Source organism: Nyctibius grandis, chromosome 7 (assembly GCF_013368605.1).
Source record: "Nyctibius grandis isolate bNycGra1 chromosome 7, bNycGra1.pri, whole genome shotgun sequence".
NCBI lineage: Eukaryota > Metazoa > Chordata > Aves > Nyctibiiformes > Nyctibiidae > Nyctibius > Nyctibius grandis.
In genome coordinates this window covers 11,702,701-11,724,715 of record NC_090664.1, presented here as the reverse complement: position 1 = coordinate 11,724,715, position 22,015 = coordinate 11,702,701, and the positions used below count along the sequence as shown (strand labels likewise).

At 45.1% G+C, this 22,015-nt stretch overlaps 1 protein-coding gene across 1 annotated transcript in view; it reads right to left on the bottom strand.

The window, feature by feature from the left end:
- TRIM71 (tripartite motif containing 71) overlaps window positions 1-15,782 on the bottom strand; it is a 61,364-nt gene extending 45,582 nt beyond the window's left edge. Inside the window, exon 1 of the mRNA XM_068405514.1 lies at window positions 14,886-15,782. Coding sequence (XP_068261615.1) covers window positions 14,886-15,782 — 897 coding nt within the window. The remainder of the gene's footprint in view (window positions 1-14,885) is intronic.
- Window positions 15,783-22,015: the final 6,233 nt, after the last annotated feature.

The window sequence follows — 22,015 nt, the reverse complement described above, 5'->3', positions numbered from 1 at the left end:
ATTTTTAGGGGAGGTATACACAGAGATGGGTCAGAAAGAGTAGAGAGTCACTAGAATGAAGTCATATCCCCTCCTCCTTTTGTTCCAGGGTAGGATCAGTAAATAATTAAGATTTCAAGTCTACAGTATATGATATTAAGACTTATTATCACCATCACACAACCACCTGATTATTCAGAAACACAGCATCATAAAACATCACAAGAAACTAGAAAAAGTATTTTTAAAAAGGTCAGGACAATGAATAGCCAAGAGATGGCAGTGTTTCTATCTGGTAAACAAGAAAAATACTAGTTGTTTATAGCATTCTAGTAAGGGAGGAAGGCCAGTGGCATCAAACAGTGATACACTGCAAGAGGTACAGATTTTAAATAGCTACTCTCTCCCTTTCAGCTGCAGCCCAGTTAAACCACATGGCCTCTTCAGGTGCTGCATGGAGTTCTTGGTTAAAGCAATTGCTTTTAAGTAGTAGTATACTGCTATAAGCATCCAGATTAATAGTAATTGGATGCTCCTAGACAAGAAGGTAGCAATATTTTAGTGGTTTAGTAGGCTCCAATAAATGAAAGCATTAAAAGAGATTGTCTATGCAGTTTTTTTTTTTTTAAGCTTGACAATTCTCAGCTTTAGAATAGATTTCAGTTTTTTCAATTTGACTTAGATTTACAAAAAAGGAAGAGTAGCTGTATAAATCAGTACTTAAATTATACTTGGCATTTAAGCTAGCCTAAGGAAATCCCAAGACTGCCTCACTTCTGAATTTTTAACATGGTTATTGAACACTGGAAGATGAAGTTTCAGTTCACATGTTCAGTGCAAAGGTCACAAGCTCTGCAAGACCATGATCAGAAACATTCCAGGGCAGTGTTGCTTAATTCATGGCAACAGCTTTATTTAACAAAAGCACTCAAGGAATGGTTTCCCTCCGTAACTCCATATGGGATCAAACATGAAACAAGTCAGCTTACTCCAAGAAGTGGCTTCTTTGACCACATGAGAGCTGGGTGTTTTGAGAATTTGTTTGGCTGGTTTTGTTTCTTTTTGTTTGTTTAAACTTCAATTTATAAAGATCTTTCATTCTGAAAGCATTTCTACCTAGTTGTAGCAGAAAAAGAGCCATGGCATACATATTTGGCAGGAATGTCTCCCCTGCTTGGAGAAAAACAGATACATGAAATGGGGAAAAACAAGCCACACACCACGATATTCTGACTCAGTGATTTAGGAGAGTATCTTTCAACAGCCATTTGCTCCTAGTGAGCCGCTGGCAGCAGTTTGCCTGGGTCAGACAGGGGTCTCTGAAGAGGAGTTTCCTTTCTTAGATCACAAGTATAGTATTTTATTCTTTTCACATCATGCTGCTCAGAAACATGCGCTACTTCATTAGAATACATGCATCCAAAACAAGTTACTAGATTTACAGCTGTGGAAGTCACCTTGGATTATTTCCCCCAACTTCCCTCCTCAGGGCAAGGGACTATATAGCTGTCTGTCAAAATATCTCTGCCATAGGAGCCAAATGGAAAATTGCCAATCTATTTCCAAAATGAGAACGCATTAATACAGGTGGCAACTATTTCTTTACACACACCTTAGGAAAATTCATACCAGCAAGCTTTCTAGTAAAGTCATAAGCCACAACATAGAATGAGATAATTGTTGTCAAAGCAAGGAATAAACCAAATTCTGTCAGTTCCCCAAGAGACAACTACAATAGCGTTATAATGAAAATATACTAATTATAAGTAGTTAATCAGATTTCCATCCCAAGGTAAGCCACATACAAATGCACTTGAATTCTGCAAGAAGGTAACACTGTTCTCTCATATACTGAGGAATACCTGGATGAGTAAACAAGATTCACAAGACAACATACAACTTCAGTGAGTCTCTCACCTGCTGATAGCATATTTGGATAGCACATAGTAATCTCAGCTGGGAGGTATCACTACTCTATTTTTTTTTATTTTGGTGTTTGTTTTAACATGCAGCACTTCCTTTTGCCAGTTTATCCCCTAGCTTATGATAAGTGTTTCCCTTTATGTTTCCTCCTTGGATGGCATTAAAATGAATTTAAACTTCAAACAATAAAAACATTGATGAAAATACTGTCTTCTCCTCTAGTCAAGACAATATTAAATTTCATGCATTATATGGTATTTTCAGTTGAGACCGTGGTTTTTTTCTGTTGCTCATATTAGAAAGCTAATATTAAAGAGTATAAGACAAGACATCTTCAAGGCCTCCCCCATGATAATTTTAGATATAAATTAAAAGGGAAGAAAACCTTGTGGACCAGTTACTCTACAACTATATACTATACAGCTTTCCATATTTTTTTGAAACAGCTGTACTGAACATCGGTGAAGACAAAACAGCAGTTCTGACAGGATACTGGTTCAATAGATTATTCCTAGATTGATTAACTGTCAAGATTTATCTTTCATTTAGGAAAAAATAAGTCAGTCTTACTATGCTAGCCAAACCCTCATAAATGCTACATAAAAATTACGTTTATATAGGTATACTGACAATATATAATGAAGACAAATTAATAGCAACAGAAAAAGCATATTACTGAACAGCTGAGAAGAATGAACACATGCTCCATGTTTAGACAGCAACTTGCCACGAGCAAAAAAAGATAACATCTCACTTTTAAAGTAAGTTTAGTCACAAGAATGCTTTATAATGAAAAATAGAACTATGGCTTTAACCAAAATTTCATTCAAAGCAGCCAAGTTATTTAATTCCCTTTCAAAGACTGGGTTGTTAAATTTAAGGCAGAGCTGGGGAAGGAGAACAGATTAATAGGTTTGGACAAGAGAAAGGGAACTTCAATACTTTTTCTTCTTCTTCCCTACAGCATCTTCAGCTGCAGAGTTCTGCTACCTCCATTGTCTAATCATTTCAGCCAGCCTAGCACTGGCTTCCTTTTAGATTTGAGCCAGTTCACCCTGCTACTTGTTACTGATAAATGTGTGGAGGGATCAGATACAGAACTCAGATTGCCTGAAGGAGGCTGAAGCAGAAAGGAAATACAGATTTAGATGACAAGGGATACCTGTGCCAAGGCTAGTAAGGCAGCTAGCTGGGTTTTGTGTAAGCCACCTGTGTGTTTGATATGCCTGCATATCAAGCACTGTCACTTCTCTCCCCCCACAATGAAAGCAGCTTTTCATGCCTGGACCCCACTTGGAGTCCACACCACTGAGGAGTTTCATCAGCTTGAGCTCCTCAGCAGCCCTGTTCTTTGAGTAGTGTAGGCTGGCACTGAGAATAAGTTTCAGAAGTGACACCATACACAGAATGAAAATGCTAACCTTGAACTGTATTTACAGGGATGTTACTTGAGAAAGGCCTGACTTCTCTGTAAGAAACTAGTTGCCAAATGAGGCAGCTCAGTAAGTCCTCCACATAAAGTTTTTGTGGCTAGATGAGCCAATCTGAAACCAATGAAAATAAAGCTAATGAGTAGTAGTTTAACACCCTAAATGACTTCTACAACAGCTATAAAAATTATGGTCCTTTCTGTAGATAAATACAATTCAATTGCTATGCAGCATCTAAGCACTGACCCATTTCTGCTCTCAACGTAGAAAGCTTTTTTGGCATTGTTGCCAAGAGACCAATACCGGAACACTAGTTAATACTATTAGTAAGTACGTACTACTTGAACTCACTTCACTAACTCAGAGGCACAGGACACGTAATGAAACAACTGACAAGGAAGCGTGCAGGTGAAAGAAGAGCCTTTGGATCTAATCCAAGCCCAAGTGTATAGTATGCCACTACAAGCTTAAGTGGCCAGCCAGAGAAATGCAACCACTCCAGTCTTTGCAGAGACATGCTGACCTTACCTATATCCAGTCAATACCAAGTGGAAATGAATGTATACAGTATGTTAATTTTAATCACAGTGCTTCAGAACTTCCAGCAGAATCTCTCTAATAGTTCTCTGGAAGGTGTATCTTCCTGAATCATAAAGAAATTTTAATTTTAACTAGGAGCATCACATGCAATCAAAGCCTACAACTGGCTCCCTGAAAATACTATTTCAAGAGTAAGCCACTCTGAAGGGAAGCCCCCCCACCACCTCTTCAGGCTCACATGAACATTGCCTGAGAGTTTTTTCCACTTGTCTTTGGTACAAAGAAGTTCAGTTGGCTTGACACAGCTGCTCCTGTTTAGCGAGTAACAGTTCAGATTCAGAAGTACTTACTGAACTACTTTTTGACAAGATGCAAAGATGGGATATCATCACCTTTGCCAGAAAGGCAATAACATGAAGATAAAATCATGTTTGTTTTGACAAGTTACAATTGTCTAAAACTTATCCCATATATATCAAATTTGTATGCATTTGTATGCAGTCTGTCATTGGTAAGAGCGCCTCTCGAGTGGCCCAAGGTTTGGAGTAGACAGCCCTCCAGCAGCATGCCACCTATGCAGAGGAAATCAGCTCAAGACCCTCCAGGCTTGCTTCCACTCACACCAGCCTGCTTAGACCGCCCACTACCCTCCATGCTACCCATCCCACCAACAACCATACAGGGTAACTCAAATAAAGGAGCCATGCTTCAGCAACAGAAAGCTCAAGGGTCATACATTCGTTATCTCTGCTCTCATAAGAGGCTCAGAGGCCTTGAGAAAATAAGTAATGCTAGAAGAGAGCAAGAGCTACCATGAAACAGCACTGTCAATTAAAATAGATGTTGTCTAGAATGGAGAAAGCAGACACCTTCACTCTAAAAGGGCATGCTGTTACCTTTTGGGACACTGTCAACAGCCATCATTTATAACCCTAATCTAATTCCTAATTCTAATCTTATAAATGCTTCCATTATATTGGGGAGGATTATTACTTGTACTTAGTAAAACTGTACTAAGTACAAGAGGGGAAGAAGCAGGAAGAGTATTACATCTTCCCCCATTACCATTTTATTAAGTAAAAGAGCAGCACTGGGAAGACTGGGACCCCAGTGTTCCAGTAATTCTTTTGTACTTCATCCTCTCTAATTCCCTAAAGTTTTTTTGTTGTTAGTTTGGTCGTTATTTCTTTCAGGGTAGAATCCACTCCAGACCAATGCCTGACATTTCCAGTTCCCAATTTTTTCTTATTTTTGTTTTTATTTTTTCATAAACTGTCCCTCCTCTCTTCCCAAAATATTTGCCCATCCATTTAAAAGCCTTTAACAGAAGCTGACACCAAATGCATTGTGTTGGGACACCACTGCAACATTACAGCTGCTTCTACAGTAACTAGAGGGGAAAGATGTTATATTTGCCATTTGTTCAGTCAATTCAGTATGATACAGTAGAGAATTTAGTTATCTGCACAACGGTTTCTATAACTTGCAAGCACTTCAGTGGGAGAATCACAATTTTCATTTTCCACTACAAATAACCATTGTTCTCTGAAGGGAGATCATTCTCAGAACTTCTTTGGCTGGTGTACTTATCAGTTACCAATTAAAGAAAATCTGGTTTCCAATTTGCTCATCTAGCCACAAAAACTACATTTAGGACACACTCAGCCGGCTCATTTGGCAACCAGTTTCTTACAGAGAAGTCATGCCTTTCTCAAGTAACATCCTTGTATGGATCAAGTATTCTTGAAATTTGAGTGACTTTGTCTAGCAGCCTGCAGACCCCCTTCACGCTCCAACTTCAATGTATTAAATCTCCAGTGCCTTTGGGCACACTGCATATAGCAGTGGGGGTGGGGTGTGCTGCAGGGGGGTGAAATTTAACTCTTCACCAGCATTGCTTTTAAAGGAAAAAGAAGGCTTGGAGGCATGACTAATCTTTCCATTCTCTAACAAGGTTTTCCTCAAAGTAACAGACTCGCTCTGCCTCACGTATACACGCACTTACTATAACATTTTAGAACTATATAGTTGACTTCCAAACCACAGAAAGATGCAGCAACAGCAAGCCCCTAGAAACTACCTGAGCTTTCTCTCTTACACTCTCAATCACCTGATATGGCATTACTCAAGGCTACAGAAGATCAGGAACAGTAACCTTGCCAGGCGACAGGGACCAGTACCAAGTAGTTCACTGGCAATTCGCAGACCAGGCTACCAACCCTCACATAGTAGGGCGGCATTCGCTAGTCCCTTGATGCAGCACTAGGTTGGATTACAAAGCTTAAAAGGCATCCGTAACACAGATGGCTTTCAAGCTTTGCCTGCACCAAAAATTTAAGGCTAGGGATTTTTATATTATGCTTAACTGTCTGATAGGGCAAATGGCATGAGTAGTAAGAACCACTGAAGTGAAGGGGGAGGGAAAAGGGGAGGATTTGAAGTTTGACAGCTGACATTTTCCCCTAAATAATAGTTTGCCTTTTGTTAACCAAGAGCAGCTGAACAAAAGGCTGTATAAAATTAGTTTTCTAGCATATGCCTGCCACTCTGGACAGTGAGTACCTAGATATCCAAACAGTACCCACAAAAACCAAGACAACACGGGACAAGGGGAAGACACAGCAACAAGCTCTAACACTACTAATTTTGAGAATCCCACTGAAGTTTGATTTCTGAATCTCAGGTCCCTGCCAGCCTCTTAATCCAGCTGAATGCAACATTTGGTAGTCCTGTACATTTACAATACCTTAACTAGGGAAAGGAAATATTTACAGTAGATGGTAGTTTGTAACAACATTGGCTATCCATAAAATGTATGCAATGGGCATGTAATACAAGCAAACAACCAGAAAAGATAAGGTTCAGCAAACTTTACAAGATACCTTTAAATATTTTGGTTATGCATGGAGACCAGCATTAAAGGGAAAATGACACAACACAGGTTTAGCTATTACCTTTAGCTCACTAAAGGACCCTTCTCCCCACAAAGCACTGAGATCCAAGGACAGGCAGTTGCTATTTTATCAGTCCTGGAAAGTACTGGTAATGCGATAAGCCTTGGTGATTACTTGTGTGATATTAGTGAAGATCACACTATGGTAACCAACAGGAGTAAGACATAACTACTGAGGTAACAACAGGAGGACAGCAGCCTTTGACTGGATTAAGCCGTTAACTTCACAAATAAGTTTAAGATATTTCACATTTCTTTGTTCAGTAGAGACCATTTCCACTATAGCACTGAAGACATACCTCACCATCCCCAAAATTTTAAATATTCAACTCTGAAAGTGACTTTTACCCATTGCTAGTGCGACAAATTTAGAGATTGTCTCAAGTTGCCTACCTGCTACTGGAAGTCGGCACCAGTGCAGAGACTTAGCACAAAGTATGCAGAATCATAAAACAGTAAGCTTCTCATTTAAAGTTTCCAGTTCAAGTCTTAGTCACTTCAAAAATATTTCACCTACATATGTAGGAAAACTGCTGACCAGACATCATCCTATCCAACAAGCTCACAATCTGAGGTTTTAGAAATGCATGTGATACACTCAAGTGAAATAACAGGACTGCAGCTCTTATTTCTTACAGCTGAACATGTAACTATGAATTAGTTCTTGTGAGGAAGTGTCAGCATGGCACACATATCCAAGAGGCAGCACAGTAGGACAACACAGAACATATATTCATGAGCCTCATCCATGGGCACTAAGTTTTAATCCTTTTCATACTAAACAGCTACAGCATTCAAAGCTGGTCAGCATTTTTAGTTCTTAAATGAGAAGATCATTTATTAGCTACAGACTCCATAATTGAAAATGCTATTTTGTTGAGGGTTAGTAAAGAGGAAGACAGAAGTAGCTCAGAGTCAAAAAAACCTTAGGAAAGAAGTACTACTCCTGTATTAGCCACATACAATTTTTCTTCAAGATCAGAGGAGGAAGGGGAAAGAAGAAGACATAAAATTGTCCAAAGTGATACTGCATTGTAAAGAAGCTTTTGAGCTCAAGTTAGAAAACAGTAGATAGTATTGCTCCAATTCTTTAACGTTTCTGTTCTATTCCTGTGACTTTCAAAACTGATTTGGATGCACAACCATAATTTGTTAGGTAAGAGGACCAAACCCATCCCACCCATAAGCACAACCAGGGAAAGCAGAAAACAGCCTGTGGAAGGAGCTGCAGCTGAGCCCATGACAAGAACAGCTAAAACAAGGACATACACCTAACGTATTTTAGGATCAGGGACATCCATTCATTACATTAACTAATACTTGCATTGCCAAACAGTAGTCCCATTCCCATCCAGCATTTCTACACTTTTAATTAAGACTTAGAATGATACCGTAAAAGCATTACTAAAAATTATGTACTACACAATTATGATCCAAGATTATATTTGTAACTGCTCTATTGAAAGCTGATTGTGGCTAAAGACAATAAACCTCTGCTGTGAAATCTTATCTGTGGTAACGTTAGTCTTGCATTCAGTGCATTGTTCATACAGCTTAAGATCTGTGCTCTCAACACATCATGATTCTTTGTCTGATGGAAAGACACCGACAACTTTGCAGGAAGGAAAGGAGTATGGGAGGAGAACTAGGAAGAGACAGGGTCAAGACAGTATTGAAAGAGGAATGATACCTTCCTAACTTTAAAACAGAGGAACTAGGTAGTTTTCCTCTAAGGAAGCATACTCTAGCAAGCATGTTTACATGCTCTGAAGATTCAGCTGAAAGGAGAAACTCCTACACATGATGCAAGATTTCTTCAATATATCAAAGCAAAATTCAGTCAGACTCTTTCTCCAAGTTATGAGATACATTTCAAGACATTGGTTTTAGCAAAACTGAAGTTAAAGAAAATTAAGTTCTCAGTATACAGTAGCCTAGTTTCATGCCTATTTCTTGTATGCACATGTCCAGTCCATTTTCTCAAGAAAGTTATTATAACCTCAGAAGTCTGTGCTGCAACCTGCAAGTTTCTACTGTATTGATACTGTTGGTTGTTCAAAGATGATCTCCAAGTACAAAACAGTCCATGACAGTTGCCTGCACAGACAAGGCATTGCTGTTTCTTCCAATTTTTACTCACTGGAAACTATCTGAAGTCATGTTTCATTAGACAAGTAGTGTAATATCAGATTATCACCAAGAAAAAAAACAAACTTTGCTGTAGTTACCCTAAAATGTTGAAAGTATTTGAACATCAGGGACACCAAAGCAGGGGAAAGGAGGTGAGGTTTTGATTCTGTCCAATATGGTATTAAAGCTGTTTCAAGCCCAGCAAAGTTTTCATTCTCTTAAAGAAAGAGAAGCAGATAAATAAAATACTTTTACATACAGAAGAGAGCCAGGAGCTAAAGGTATGCTGAGGAAGGGGCAGCTGAAAGGGAAGTAAGGCAGAGTAATCTAAGAGATGACCTGTTTAGCACCAGATATCTGAACATTATAAGTAAAAAAAAAAGTGTGAAATTAGGGATTATCAAAACACTTCAGCATTCCAAAGATGTTAAGTCCACATTACATAGACCATGTATGAACAAGATAACTCACCGCCCTCCTTTCTTCACCAGGAAAAAAATTAAAAATGAAAACACAAGTGTCTAACTGAATCCAAAGTATTGTCTTCAGATTGGACACCTGCACATGCATTTGATATCAGAAAAGACATAGTAAGTACAATAAATGAACGGTGCATCAGTATAAAGAAGTATATGCACAGTTTCTTACATGTACTGTAAGTATGTATTTCTCTAGCTCATGTGCACATTCTCCTATAAAGCTGAAGCTATAGCAGCCACAACAGCTGCCACACAATAAAGTATTACATATTAAGACAGTGCCTCCAGGATGCACTCCTAGAAGTTTTAATCATTTTGTCAGGAGGTAAAAAACCCTAACCATTAGAAAAAGGAACAGCAGGAGCCTGTACCACATTTGTATCACATACTGCTGTTTCATATAAATAGCACTTGGGCAAGAGGCATAGAAGTGGGGACACAGACATATTCCCTTTGTGTTAGCCAACTGTTCTGGTGAGGCGTGTGGGTGGACAGTGTTAAGAGCACCATGGAGTAAAGCTCTGTGTTTGGCAGTGATGGCAAGCCATTACACAAAAGGGACCCTATGTAACCTAGCCTGCCTTCCTTCCTAGCCACACTATTCCTCCTTCTCCCTCACACCAGTTCAGTTTGGGACAGATTCCTCTGAAATTCCAATAAACTTATACCAACGCTAGAAGAAGGGAAAAAAGTTTTGTACCATGTTAGTGTGTTAAATTGGCTCACAGAAGCATCTCCTGAGTGCACACAACCAAGGCTGGTGAGAACAGAGAAAGAAGCAAGATCCCCTTCTTTGAGCAGCCATGAGATGTTAAGACAGTTTGCTCCCTATTGTGAAACCAGAGCTTTACCCTACATTAGAGCAACTTAGGTATAAATTCAATCAGTAAATTTAGCCAAGGTACCACATAAGTAGCTTTTAGTTCAGCTGACAGTTGTGTTAGAATGCCTTCCCCTATATATATATATATATATAAGCTTTCATAATTTGCATCTTTTACATCCTGTAAGACAATAAAGAAGTGTAAATTTTTGTAGTCTAAAAAGGCAATAAATTCAGGAATATATGCAACTCTAGAATTCAATACAGCAACCCAATTTTAGCCAGTCTTGTTCACATGCACTGATACCCTCATGAGCCATTTCAACTCACTGCATCTGGCAAGAAACTTCTGAGTTTGTGAATTAATCTGATCAATGAAGAATGTGACCAAAAAGCCAGAACTGATGCAAGCAAAAGGAAGGAACAGTGTGGCTAAAGGCAAGGGAAGAAAGAACTTTAAAATCCTTTCTTGCATGGGGGTGAACCGTAGTGCTGCAGGGTTTTGCCTTGTAGTCTGTGAACCACTGCTAAAATGGAATCTGTAAAGCAATATGAGAACTATGGGGTCACAGACCATTAAGTTGACTGAATTTGGCAACTCCTCACTTTCCCCAGAAAGTGTTAGAAGCCTGCTATTGAAGTGTTTTGACCGTCTGCCACTGTTATCACCAAGTGATACTAAAGCATGTAGCAGCTGAGAGTTGGCATAAAGGAAACCCTGCATTACTTAACTTGAGCCTTGTGGCCTTTTCCATTTTCTGCAACAGCAGCGCCATTTGAATCCAGGTAGTTTATCTATACAAGCCAGGTATCCTATGGCTCTTCCAACATTTTCTAAGCATCTGGTTTAATTTGCAGCCCATTATTAAGAATTCTATGAAAAGAAAAATACATGTGCTCTTTCAGTCTGAGAGATGAGACAATCAGGCACACTTTGACACATAAGTTAGCATATTTGATTTAATTATGGATAAGACTAAGGTAAAACCTCTTTCAATTTTAAACTCCTGTTCTAGTGGCTTTTGACACAATAACATCTAATTACTACTGCAATGTTGCCAATTCTATCCATACAACAAACATGGTCAACACAGAAGAAAGTTTTCAGGGTTGCAATACAAATATTGCTACATTTGTACAAGGCTTTGAAGCATCTAACTGAGATTAAGCATTTCCCTTGCTGCCCTGACAACATTTTACATCAGACAGTGATGTTCCAAGTTGTAAGCAACCAAACTGGGTTTCAACAGCGGCTCTGTGACAAAGAAAGATTGGCTTTTGCTTTTTTTTGCAGGAATAGTTTACTTTCCTTTATTGTATTGCAGTATTTGCAGGCACTCTCCACTCTGAAAGCAGTGCCCAGAGTTACACTTTCTTTAATGTCTGCCACTACAGTAACAGTCAATATTCTCTAAGTGCTGTCAGTGACTGCATGCACTCATAGCATACAACACGTTACTGTTTTACACAAGTCAACAGCTCAACTGAGAACAGAACCAACTCAACTGAAGAGACTGCTCCAGACATCCCAGTAAAGAGCTGAAACCTTCATTTCCTGCACCGAAAGGACAAGCAGCAACGTTGATCTTGCCTTGCAAAGGCGTGTATCTGTAGTCTTGTTTTGAGACTTTTTACCCAGTAAGTAACCACCCACAGTGCTATTTTCCTCCTCACTTGAGGGAGTCTCAAAACGGGGGTAGGAGGAGGAAAAATTATGGGGAATGGACAGTGCTTCCCAGGAAGAGGGGTGGAAAGACCAGAGAGAAACAAAACCAAACGTAACAAGTGAAGTTGTGATGTTGGAAGGACACAAGTAACATGTTCTAAGCGAGGAGGTAGAAAACAAGGGAGCCAGCTGTTTTGGCCCAGAAAAGCCTCAGGGACAGGGTCAGAGTCAAACTCCTTATAACTCATCTCAAACAGGGTGAGGATACATCCTGAGGAAGAACTCTGCATCTGAGAGGAACTACAATTCTAGCAGCTTACAGATGAGATCCGCCTCTGCTCAAACTTACCTGCACAACATGAGCCTGTGGGAATCTCCTGCTCTGTCACCAGCTTTTTCCACTTACATCCTGCACAGAACCAGAGTTTATAACAACTAAAATTAAGGTTTCAAGCTGCCATTCCAGCCTTGCATTTTAGGTTTGTTTTTACACTATTAGACAGCCAAACAAAGTACCTAGTGCATCACTTCATTACTCTCTGGGAAGGCTGCCTTTCTATTATTCCTTTTATGAGGCTGTAAATAGCATTCTTAGAATTAAACAGGCAATAACCCTCACAGTTTTGCAGCCACCCTTTCTCAAAAAATTGTACACCTCACCCACATTTTTAGCAAAAGTGAGAAAGATTTGCAGTATCAACTGTTCTCAACCGCCTTAGTCTCTCCCAAATGTTTCCCCTTGAGTGAATAATAAACACTTGCAAATGCTGATCAGGCACACCCACATTAAGGAACCAAAACTCACTAATCAGGAACAGTAGTAGATCATTAATTTGAGAATTAAGAATAAAAGCCTTTCTCAACAGGAGCTGAAGGCTTGAAAACACTCACTTGTTTTAAAACAATTTCTGGGTCTACAGGACACAAGGACACCCAAAACCAATCCTAAGAGACATGTACTCTTTTCAAAGCACACTGTTGCAAATAAAACATTAGTTATGTAAAATAAACAAGCTTTTTTAGAAGTTACTTCTAGAAAAGCTGTACAGTTTAAGCAAGTCTAGAGTATCTTTCTTCCCTTTGCAATTTAAGCTTTTAAGTCTACAAAACACCTTGGAGCTCCTGTCCCAGCTACTCTTTACCAAATGTTGGAGAATACATCTGCTTTCGAAGCTGAATATTCTGTGCCATGACCAACAGTCCTCCATTGTTTCATTTTACACACTTCCATAAGTTTTGTGATTCTGAGAACACAAGAACTAGAAGCTTTTTAGCCCATACAACAAGTCCAAAGTTATGGTCTAAAGTGAATGCAGACACGTAGCTTTTTTAGCATATTAAGAACACCATGTTTCATTGCATTCGATATTAACGTATGTTCTTTAGGAAGCCCACTAGCAGGAAGATACTTAGATACCACAAAGAGCTGCAAGCAGCCCAACTGCCGTAAGTTGCCCCTTTTTTTTTTTTAAAAAAAAAAAAAGACCTTCTTGCTCCTCAAGCACACCCCACCACTCCCTCCACATGCCATTTTAAGGTTTTTCTTTTTCCCCAAAATTCATACTTTGTCCTTTGACACTAGCAACTTTAAGGAACAAGAAAAGCTCTTCCAGAGCTTTCTAGAAAGTTATTTCAGAGGTATAGTAGCATTAGAGGAGGTAGGAAAAGCGTCCTTGCAAACAAGCTGAAGACAAAGGCATCACCACGTTTCACTAGGCTAAACGCCTTCACATATCAGTTAAGCGCAAGCATCCCGCAGAAAACTTCTGTACTACCCTGTCCTCAGGCAGGCTTGTCCCCTGAAGCAGTTTTGTTGTGCTGTCCCATTTCATACTGGGAGGAAACTACCTCCAACACTGAAGTTACTGGAAAATTCCAGCAAAATCCCCCGCGTTGCCCCCCCCAGAGCAGAAGGGGGGGGAACAGCTGATCGCCTTTTCCAGTTTCAGATGAAAATCAAATTTCAGACTATCACAGCAAGAAACCATGTCCCAATGAAACTTAAGATGCTTTGAGTACATTTTGAAGAAGCCGCAGCCTCTTTTAGATCTGTGAAACAATACTTAGGATCATCAGAAACAAAACTTGGGAGCAAAGCATTTTAAGTGAAGATCATGTAAAGCAAGTTCCCATTTTTATATCAGTATAAAGTTCTTAGTTCTTGTTTGCAGCACAGGGACAGCTAAAATGTGAACCAAGAGCAAGAGATGTAGCTGGTATAGGCAAGGGTGAGCATCTTTGCTAACTTTCTACCTTCAATTAAACAAAAAACCCAAAAAGGAGTCCTTTCCTCGTTAGAGATATCTTCCTTCCCTATTTATTCGTTTTCTCTTTATTCGATGGGTTACACGCCGAACACGGTACAAAGCAGAGTCCACGAAGCAGTTTAACTTTGCATGATAAACATGAGGGGCTCGGGGGACTCCAGGCATCTCCCGCTCGCATCCCCACGGCCTCGCTACCCCTCGCTACGCGCCCGACAAGCTCCCTCGGAGGAGCAGAGCCCGCCGCAGCCCGGCGCCCCCGCCACGCACCGGCAGCCCGAGGCGCCGACGGCCGCCTCCGGGACAGCGGCTCCCGCACCTCGCAGCGGGCCCCCGCCCCCGCTCACCTCCTCCTCCCGGGTGGCGGATCGGCACCCGGAGGGAGCGGGGCGCCCTGGGACGCCGCCGCCTCGCCGCCCGCCCTCCCCCGGCCCGTTAGCGGCTCCCGCCCCCCGCACCGGCCGCTGGAGGGGCGGCCCTGCCCCCCACCCCGCAGACCGGCCCCCGAGCGCCGCGGAGCGGCAAGAGCCGAACGCCTCCGCGAGCGGAGGAAGCTCCGCGGCCGGTCCCCGCCGCCGCCCGCCTCTGGGGGCCGGCCGGCCCTCCGCCGGGGTGCGAGGCGGGCGGGGGCCCTCTGGCGCCGGCGAAGGGCGGGAGCGCGGCCGCCCCCTCCCGCGTCGCGCCGCGCGCTCGCTCACCTCGTCGTCGTGGTGCTGGCAGTAGCTGGCCCGGTCGGGGAACACGGAGAGGATGTTGTAAGGCGAGGTGGGGTAGGGCGGGCTGAGGGCGAGCGGCGCGGCGGGGCCGGCGGCGGCGGCAGGGCCAGGGGCGGCGGCGAAGCGCTCGATGAAGTGGTCCTTGGTGAGGCGGACGCGCTGGTGCGCCCGCACGCAGTTGTCGCACAGGTGCTCCTGGCAGTCGAGGCAGCGGGAGCTGGCGGCGTTGCCCTCGTCGCAGGAGCTGCAGCGGGGCTCGCCCTGCCGGCTGTGCGGCCGCCGCAGCAGGAGCCCCGCCGAGCCGCCGCCGCCACCCGAGGAGGAGGAGGAGGAGGACGTCGAGGAGGGTGCAGCTGAGGCGGCAGCGGCGGGCGAGGAGCCGGCGGCGCGGTGGGGCGGCGGCGGGCGGCCGTGGTGGCGGTTGTTGCCGCCGCCGGCCCCTCCCGCGCCGGAGCCTGCGGTGGGGCCGGTCCCGGCGGCGCGGCCGTTCTTCTGCTCGTCGGCGGCGGCGGCCACGACGACGACGTCCAGCAGGTTGCTGAGGAGGAAGTTGGAGGAGGGCAGGGCGTCCATGCCCGAGGGCTCCGAGATCACCACCTTCTGGTCGCAGATGGGGCAGCGCAGCTTGAGCGCGTCCCCCGCGCCGGGGTGCCGCTGCGCCTCCAGGCACTGGCGGCAGAAGGCGTGCAGGCAGGGCAGGACGTGGAGCCGCCGCGGCGGGCCCCCGCAGGAGGAGCCGCCGCCGCCGCCCCCGGAGGAGCTGGAGGTCTGCGAGGAGGACGAGGAGGTGGAGGAGTTGGAAGAGAGGGGAGCCGGCGAGCCGCACATCTCCTTGCACAGCGGGCAGATCTGGAAGTCGGACTCGGGAAACGAAGCCATTTGCGATGGGCCCGACTCTCCGATGGGGGGGTAAAAAAAAAAAAAAAAAAAAAAAAAATCTATCTCCCCTCCCTCACAAAGTGTGGGGGAAAAACCACAGGAGGCGGGGGGCGTTTGGAGCGGCGTGGGGAGAAGGTAGTTCTGCAAGCGGCTTACGAGCAAGCTGGCATCGATCAGTCGTTTTGCCAAGTGGGATCGACTGGCCGGTTTTGCAAATACGGTGTCATCGATCCGGCGGTCTGCAGGGAACTGGACCCTCGCCTCGTACCTCGCTGCTGCCGAGCTTGCTGCTGCGGGGTGGGGGCGGTATTTTTGGTATCAAGGTGTAGCTGTCCCGTTCTCTCTCAGCAAATGGATCCTCTCTTCCCTCACATGTACTTAACCCCCGATCCCCCGTTGTATTAGACAAATTGTATCGATTCCCAGATCGGTCAATACCTCACACAGTCTTTTCATTTCCCCCTTGGGTCAGCAGTTTGACAACGTGGTTTGGTTACTTGTCTTCTTCCTAAACAGAAAGTGCATGGGCGCCAATCGCCTAATCCCCACCGCATCCAGCGGTGACCGGACCTCTGTCCGCCGGGGCTCGGCTCCGGTTCCCACGGCCGCAGGACGAGGTCGGGGCGCCGAGCAGTGCAAGCTCCTCTTGGCCAGGCGGGGAGGACGCGGGTGGGGGGACAGCAGGGGTTTAACTCAAGTTTCGCTCTTTCTTCTTGGGGCGTTGGGTTTTTTCCTCTTTTCCTTTAAACCTGTGCTTGTCGGGGGGGAAGGGGAAATTTCGTTTCAGTTCCCCCCTCCACTTTTGCAATCCAGAGCAGCTCTAGGAGAGAGAGAGGCACTGAAACACAGTGGCCAGGCAGACTTCTCCGGCTCCAGTCCTCCCCCGCCGACGCCTGCTCCACCACCGCATGACTTGGGGGGTGGGGATGGAGGGCGGCGTTGGTGCCCACCCCACCGGCAGAGGCTCACGCTGGCGGGACACAGAGGAGGAGGAGGAGATGGGAAGGCAAGAAGGGCTCCAGGGACGGCTAAGAAGAGCAGTCCCCTCTCGCCGCTCAAAGTCCCGGCTCCCGCCGGACGCCCTCCTCCAAGCGGGGCTCCCCGCGGAGGGCAGCGCTGAGCCCGCCACACGCGGTGCCCGGCGGCCCGGGGGGGCTCTCCCGGCGGCGGCGGGCCGGTCAGCGCCGCGGGGCCGGGGCGGCTCGCACACACTGCGGCGGCCGCGGCCGGGCAGAGGAGCAGCGGCAGGTCCCCGCCGGCCGCCCTGAATTATTCATGGGGGGTGTATTATATTCGCTCCCACAAATTGGAGCCGCTGTGCAATGCTATCCGAGAGCGCTACGCTCGCCCCCTCCTCCTCCTCCTCTCCGGCTCTTGCTCGCTCTGAGCCCCTGCAGCGCCTAGGATCACATTTCCTTTGTCATCTCGCCTCTTCGCGTGGTGTTTTATTGAGAAAACAAAAATAATATAAAACCCGAAGAGGGGGAAGGAAGGGGAGAAAAAAAGCAGCAAAAAAACCCAAAACGCCCGCCTCCCCTGCGATCTGCCAAGACGGAGCCCACCAGCCCCGGGGGGTGAATTAGCAGGAATTACTCACTGATGCGGCAGCACCGTCCCGGGCGGCGTGGGATCCGGGGAGAGCCATCGCGCCGGGCGCCTTCCCCCTGCCTGGCGGGGTGCGGAGGTGCAGAGCCGGGGGGCTCGGCCCTCGGTGAGGGGGGGGGGGGGGGGGGGGGGGAAGCTCAGGGCGCGGGGCAGCGCATAGCCCGCCTCGGCGTGGCCCGCAGGGCTGGCGGCGGCGCTGGCTCCGGCCCCGCTGCGGCCGCCGGTACTGGGGCGGCGCGGCGTGCGGGAGCCTTTTAAGCTCCGACGGGGCGGGCTGACTTCCGCCCGGCGGCGGGGGGCGGCCGGGGGGCGGTGGCGGCGGGCAGGAAACATTCGCCCTCCGCCCGCCCGACCTGCCCCCCCCTCCGCCCGCATCCAGCCCACCCCGCCGTTTGTTAATATCGCCGGTTTCGGCACCGGGGACACCCACCCCACCCCGCCGCTTTGGTTTGACGCGCTTCGGCGGCGGCTGAGGTGTTTGCCAGCCCCCCCCGCCCCTTTTCGGTTTGAGATGCGAGCGGGGAAAGAGCGGGGCTCCGGGGCCGTTCTTTGAAAGCATCGGGGCGTTAATGCAGCCTTAAACATTAAATCGCTCGATTAATTGTTTTCTGACGCCCAGTCTAGGGGTGAGCTCCGGCTCCTTTCTGCGCCGTTGCGGTTGCTGCCGGGTCTGCCGTGGCCGGGAGGGCGAGCCCGAGGTTTGCTGCTAGCCAGGGGCAGGCGTTTCCTCTCCTTTAAACTGGTGCGGTGAAGTTAGCAAAAATTAACCGGCGATGCCATTTACACTGCTGCGAAACCGAACTTCAAATAAAAATGCAACAATTATTTTGGTTTAATGAAACGCTTCGCAACCAGCAACTGCTGAAAGGAAAGTTTTAGCTGCAGCATGACTGAACGGCCACCCTCTTGTTTTAGTGGGGCTTGTACTAGGAAGGGAGGACACATGGCATTTTACCCTAAACAAGGACGCTGGAAATGCTGAAAACTTTGAAAACGTGAAATTGGCTCAGGGACTGGAAAGCCAAAAAAATAGGAAAAGGAATAAAAATAGGAAAAGATACAGAGAGATTTGTGAACGAAAGCATTTGAAAATAAGCAAAATAAACTCAAAACAAATTAGTGTTAAGTAATGATAACACATTTTTAAAAACACCACAGAAATGGAAAACAGGCTATTAAAATATATTGAACGATGTTTCTCCTCTGTTTAGGCCTTAGACATACAAATAACTTACACTATTTAGGCCTTAGACACATAAATAACACTAACTTAAAGTGTCTACTTAAAAATAAAAATGTCTTTTGTCTTTTGCTGACAGGGACTAAACACAGCAGTGAGCTATGCCTGTGAGGATCTCTCGCCAAAAGCCCTTCAGGGAACTAAGAAACTCAAAAGCGCTATCGTCCTTATAGGAGACCAAGCAATGGGAATCGCTGATGAAGTCCATGGGGCAACAAATATACATTAGGTTGTAAACAAACATGAATATTTATTATGCCCCTCAGTAGTATATTCAGCTGGGAACTTGCCTTATGTATCACTAAAGGATTTGGCTTGAGGGCTGTGTTCTTTATAGTACATACCCATATGTTAACATTTGAGCACGCAGGTGAAACCCACTGCAGCTTTGACTAGCAGAGGTTAAAAAATCATCGAGCCTTGCCTCAGCTCTGTTTGTTTGTCCTGTGGTTGCCGCAGAGGGTTATGATGCTGTGGAGCTTGTCCTTTTCCAGATGAAGCCAGTTAGTTGTGAAGAACGATAACTCCCCGAACAACAAACGCGTGGTTGATCTGTTTGGGTTTCCCAGATAATGCTATTAGCTCCCTCAGTAGAAACCGTCATCTCTTGCGTTCAGAAATATTTTAATTGGGCAGAAATTCCCATATGCATGTCTCCAGGCATATCTGACACCCCTGCTTTCCTCAGTGACAGCTGTTTGCTTTCCAGTGAACCCGCTGAAGGGGGAATTCTGCCCCTCCGTGCTTCAAACAGCTCTAACGGGTTCATGAGGCTACCTATATGCTGTGGAAGGTCTTTTCGCTGACAGGATCCACTGTATTTGTGCCAAAGCTCCCGAACCTCATTTACAGCTTACACCCTCCCTGAGCTTGTAAAAGGCTATAAGCAATCCACTGTCCCTGAACAGTGGGTCCTTATTCCCCTGCTGTCATCCTCGTATTTGAGCACCTCTGTCTTTCTAAATCAAAGTCCTCCTTTTCTTCTCCCTCCACCACCGCTGAAGGAATGCAACATTTTGCAGCTTCCTCTGATTATGGATGGTTTTCCATCTTCGTTATGAAAAACGCTGAAATAAAGCTAAAGGGAATGCACCAATATTATATTCTGTTCTGAAACATTAGCTGCTGGAGCATTTGTGTCCTCAACTACACAGCACCATGCATTTTTCTGCTTAGTGCATTGACTTGATGGTTTTCGATCCAATTAACTTGTTCTGCTATAAAAAAGTCTCAGCTCTCCTCAGATAGAGCAAGCCCTCGATATATTTCATTTGTTTTCTGAGCCAACAAACACGTGGGTGAATAACAGCACGAGAGCAATAGGTGAAGTATGAGAGGTTTCTCGTTCCTCAGTAGACAGCAGGATGAGAACTTATTTTTATGATTTTTCCCTGGGAAGCTAGTGCTTCACATTTGCCCTTTTTGTTTCTTAAAAACAAAAGAACAATAGCTATCCTGGTTAGCGGGGCTATTGTCCCTCTGTGCCAAATAAATGAAATCTCACTGCTTACGTGAGCGTCTGAGGCATTTCTCTGCATTCTGCTCGTTCTCCTTTGTGTCACTCTGCGGAGCTTTCTCGCATTTATTCCCTTCTCTGTGGTATTTTTCACACCCTTTTCTCTCATCTTTCTTTTGTCCTCCATTCATACGCTGTTGCTGGTCTGAATTTGAAATGGTGTAATTTGTACTAAAGGCGAGCCCATCATTTAAACTGTGTCGAAATCATAACTGTGTCAAGATCACATCAGAACTGTGTTAAAACATTAACCGTTAAAACATTCTAACAATGCTAAAATCTGGGCATGACTGGCCAGATCTTCAGAGACACCTAACGAGCATCAAAATAACTCTGAAGATACAAGCCAACTTCCACCTAGTTGGAAAATCTCAATTTGGCAATGTTTCTCTGTCCTTGACTAACTGCCCAGCCACTGCAGCTAAACTATGCATTAAAAAGACGTAATTTTTTTCCTTTCCCCCTTTTATTTCAGTGGAAAATAGGACATTGGGATGGAACACTGCACCTGAGTCACTCGCTAGCATCTGCTTCCAATGTCGGGATGTGCTTTCCACTATCCGTACTTGGAAGTTTCGTTTGCTTGAAGGAAAGCATCTGCTTTCCGCCAGCAGCACTACAGGACAAACAGAACAGTGTTCCTGCCAAAAGCAATACAGCTGGAAAAGTCAGGGGTCTGGAGGTTAAAAGCTTTGTTAAATAGAACCAGGTACAGTAATTGTGGGTTTGGGGATATTTTACTGTAATTTTAGAGGCAAACATTCACATAAGGAGCTCTCCCCTATACCACCTGCGTGTAAGGGTCTGGCAGGCAGATACTGTATGCCCTGCTGTGTTGAGCACTAAGGCAGCGTGCAAGCTCAAAGCTCGGCAGGGCATGCGAACTGAAGTAGCTGAGTAGCTGATGCAAGTCCCCGAATGCGCACAGGTAATAATAAACGAATAGGACTGAACTTCTGTTGTCATTGTTGCTGTTTGGCACCTAAGGACCTGGAAAATATTTCCATCTCCAGTATCGCTATACCAAAGAGGTCCACAAACATAAAAAGCCAAGACAGTCATTCACAGCTTCAAGTTCTGCATAGTATTTTCTAGGGATTATAAAGACCTAGAACTCTCCCTGTCCTGGTGCACCCGAGAATCCCCTTCCTTCTTTATTTGTTAACAAAGAGGCAAGAGACACAGCATTGCATCCTGCTTGGATCTTTGCCTCCCATGCTCAGGAATTCGACTAGTAAATCAATGTATGAAGGGAGCACTTCCAACAGGTCTATCCACAGGGAAGGGCTCCAGCAAGATCTTGATGCTAGCGTAGTCTTTGGGGATTTCACGTTTGTCAAATAGTCCCGGATAAATGAAAGAGGAAGGTTTTGCAGTTGTTTTTTAGCTCACTGTTAGCAACTTATTCATTACACTCAGAGGAATATCCATCTTTTTTTTGGCTTTCACCACGACTGCACTTCATGGACAACTGTGCCACTTTAGCGCTGATTTGTGTTTTTTTTTTCTTTCCTCATTTTTTCTCTTGTGAGCACAAACTTCTAAATTTGCCTCAGATTCCAAATTTGCCATGCCTGCTCTTGCGTACTGACTCTCGCTCAACCGTATATCTGTCATTGGATCCATTAGTAAGTACAGTAGTAAGTTCAACTTTCTGCATGTGTTGCGGAGCTTCCTGTATGGTATGCTGGATCTTGAGCAGAGTGGAGGGTTGGGGAGCAAAGAAGCAGTAAGAGTTGTCCCCATGGTATAAATCATTGGGAACTGGCTTGCTCAGCATATTAATTCAAGCTCTTGACACCCCCTCCTCCACCCATCCATCTCCCCTACAGCAGGGTCACCTTGAGTTTAAAGATGTGCTTGTTAGGATGT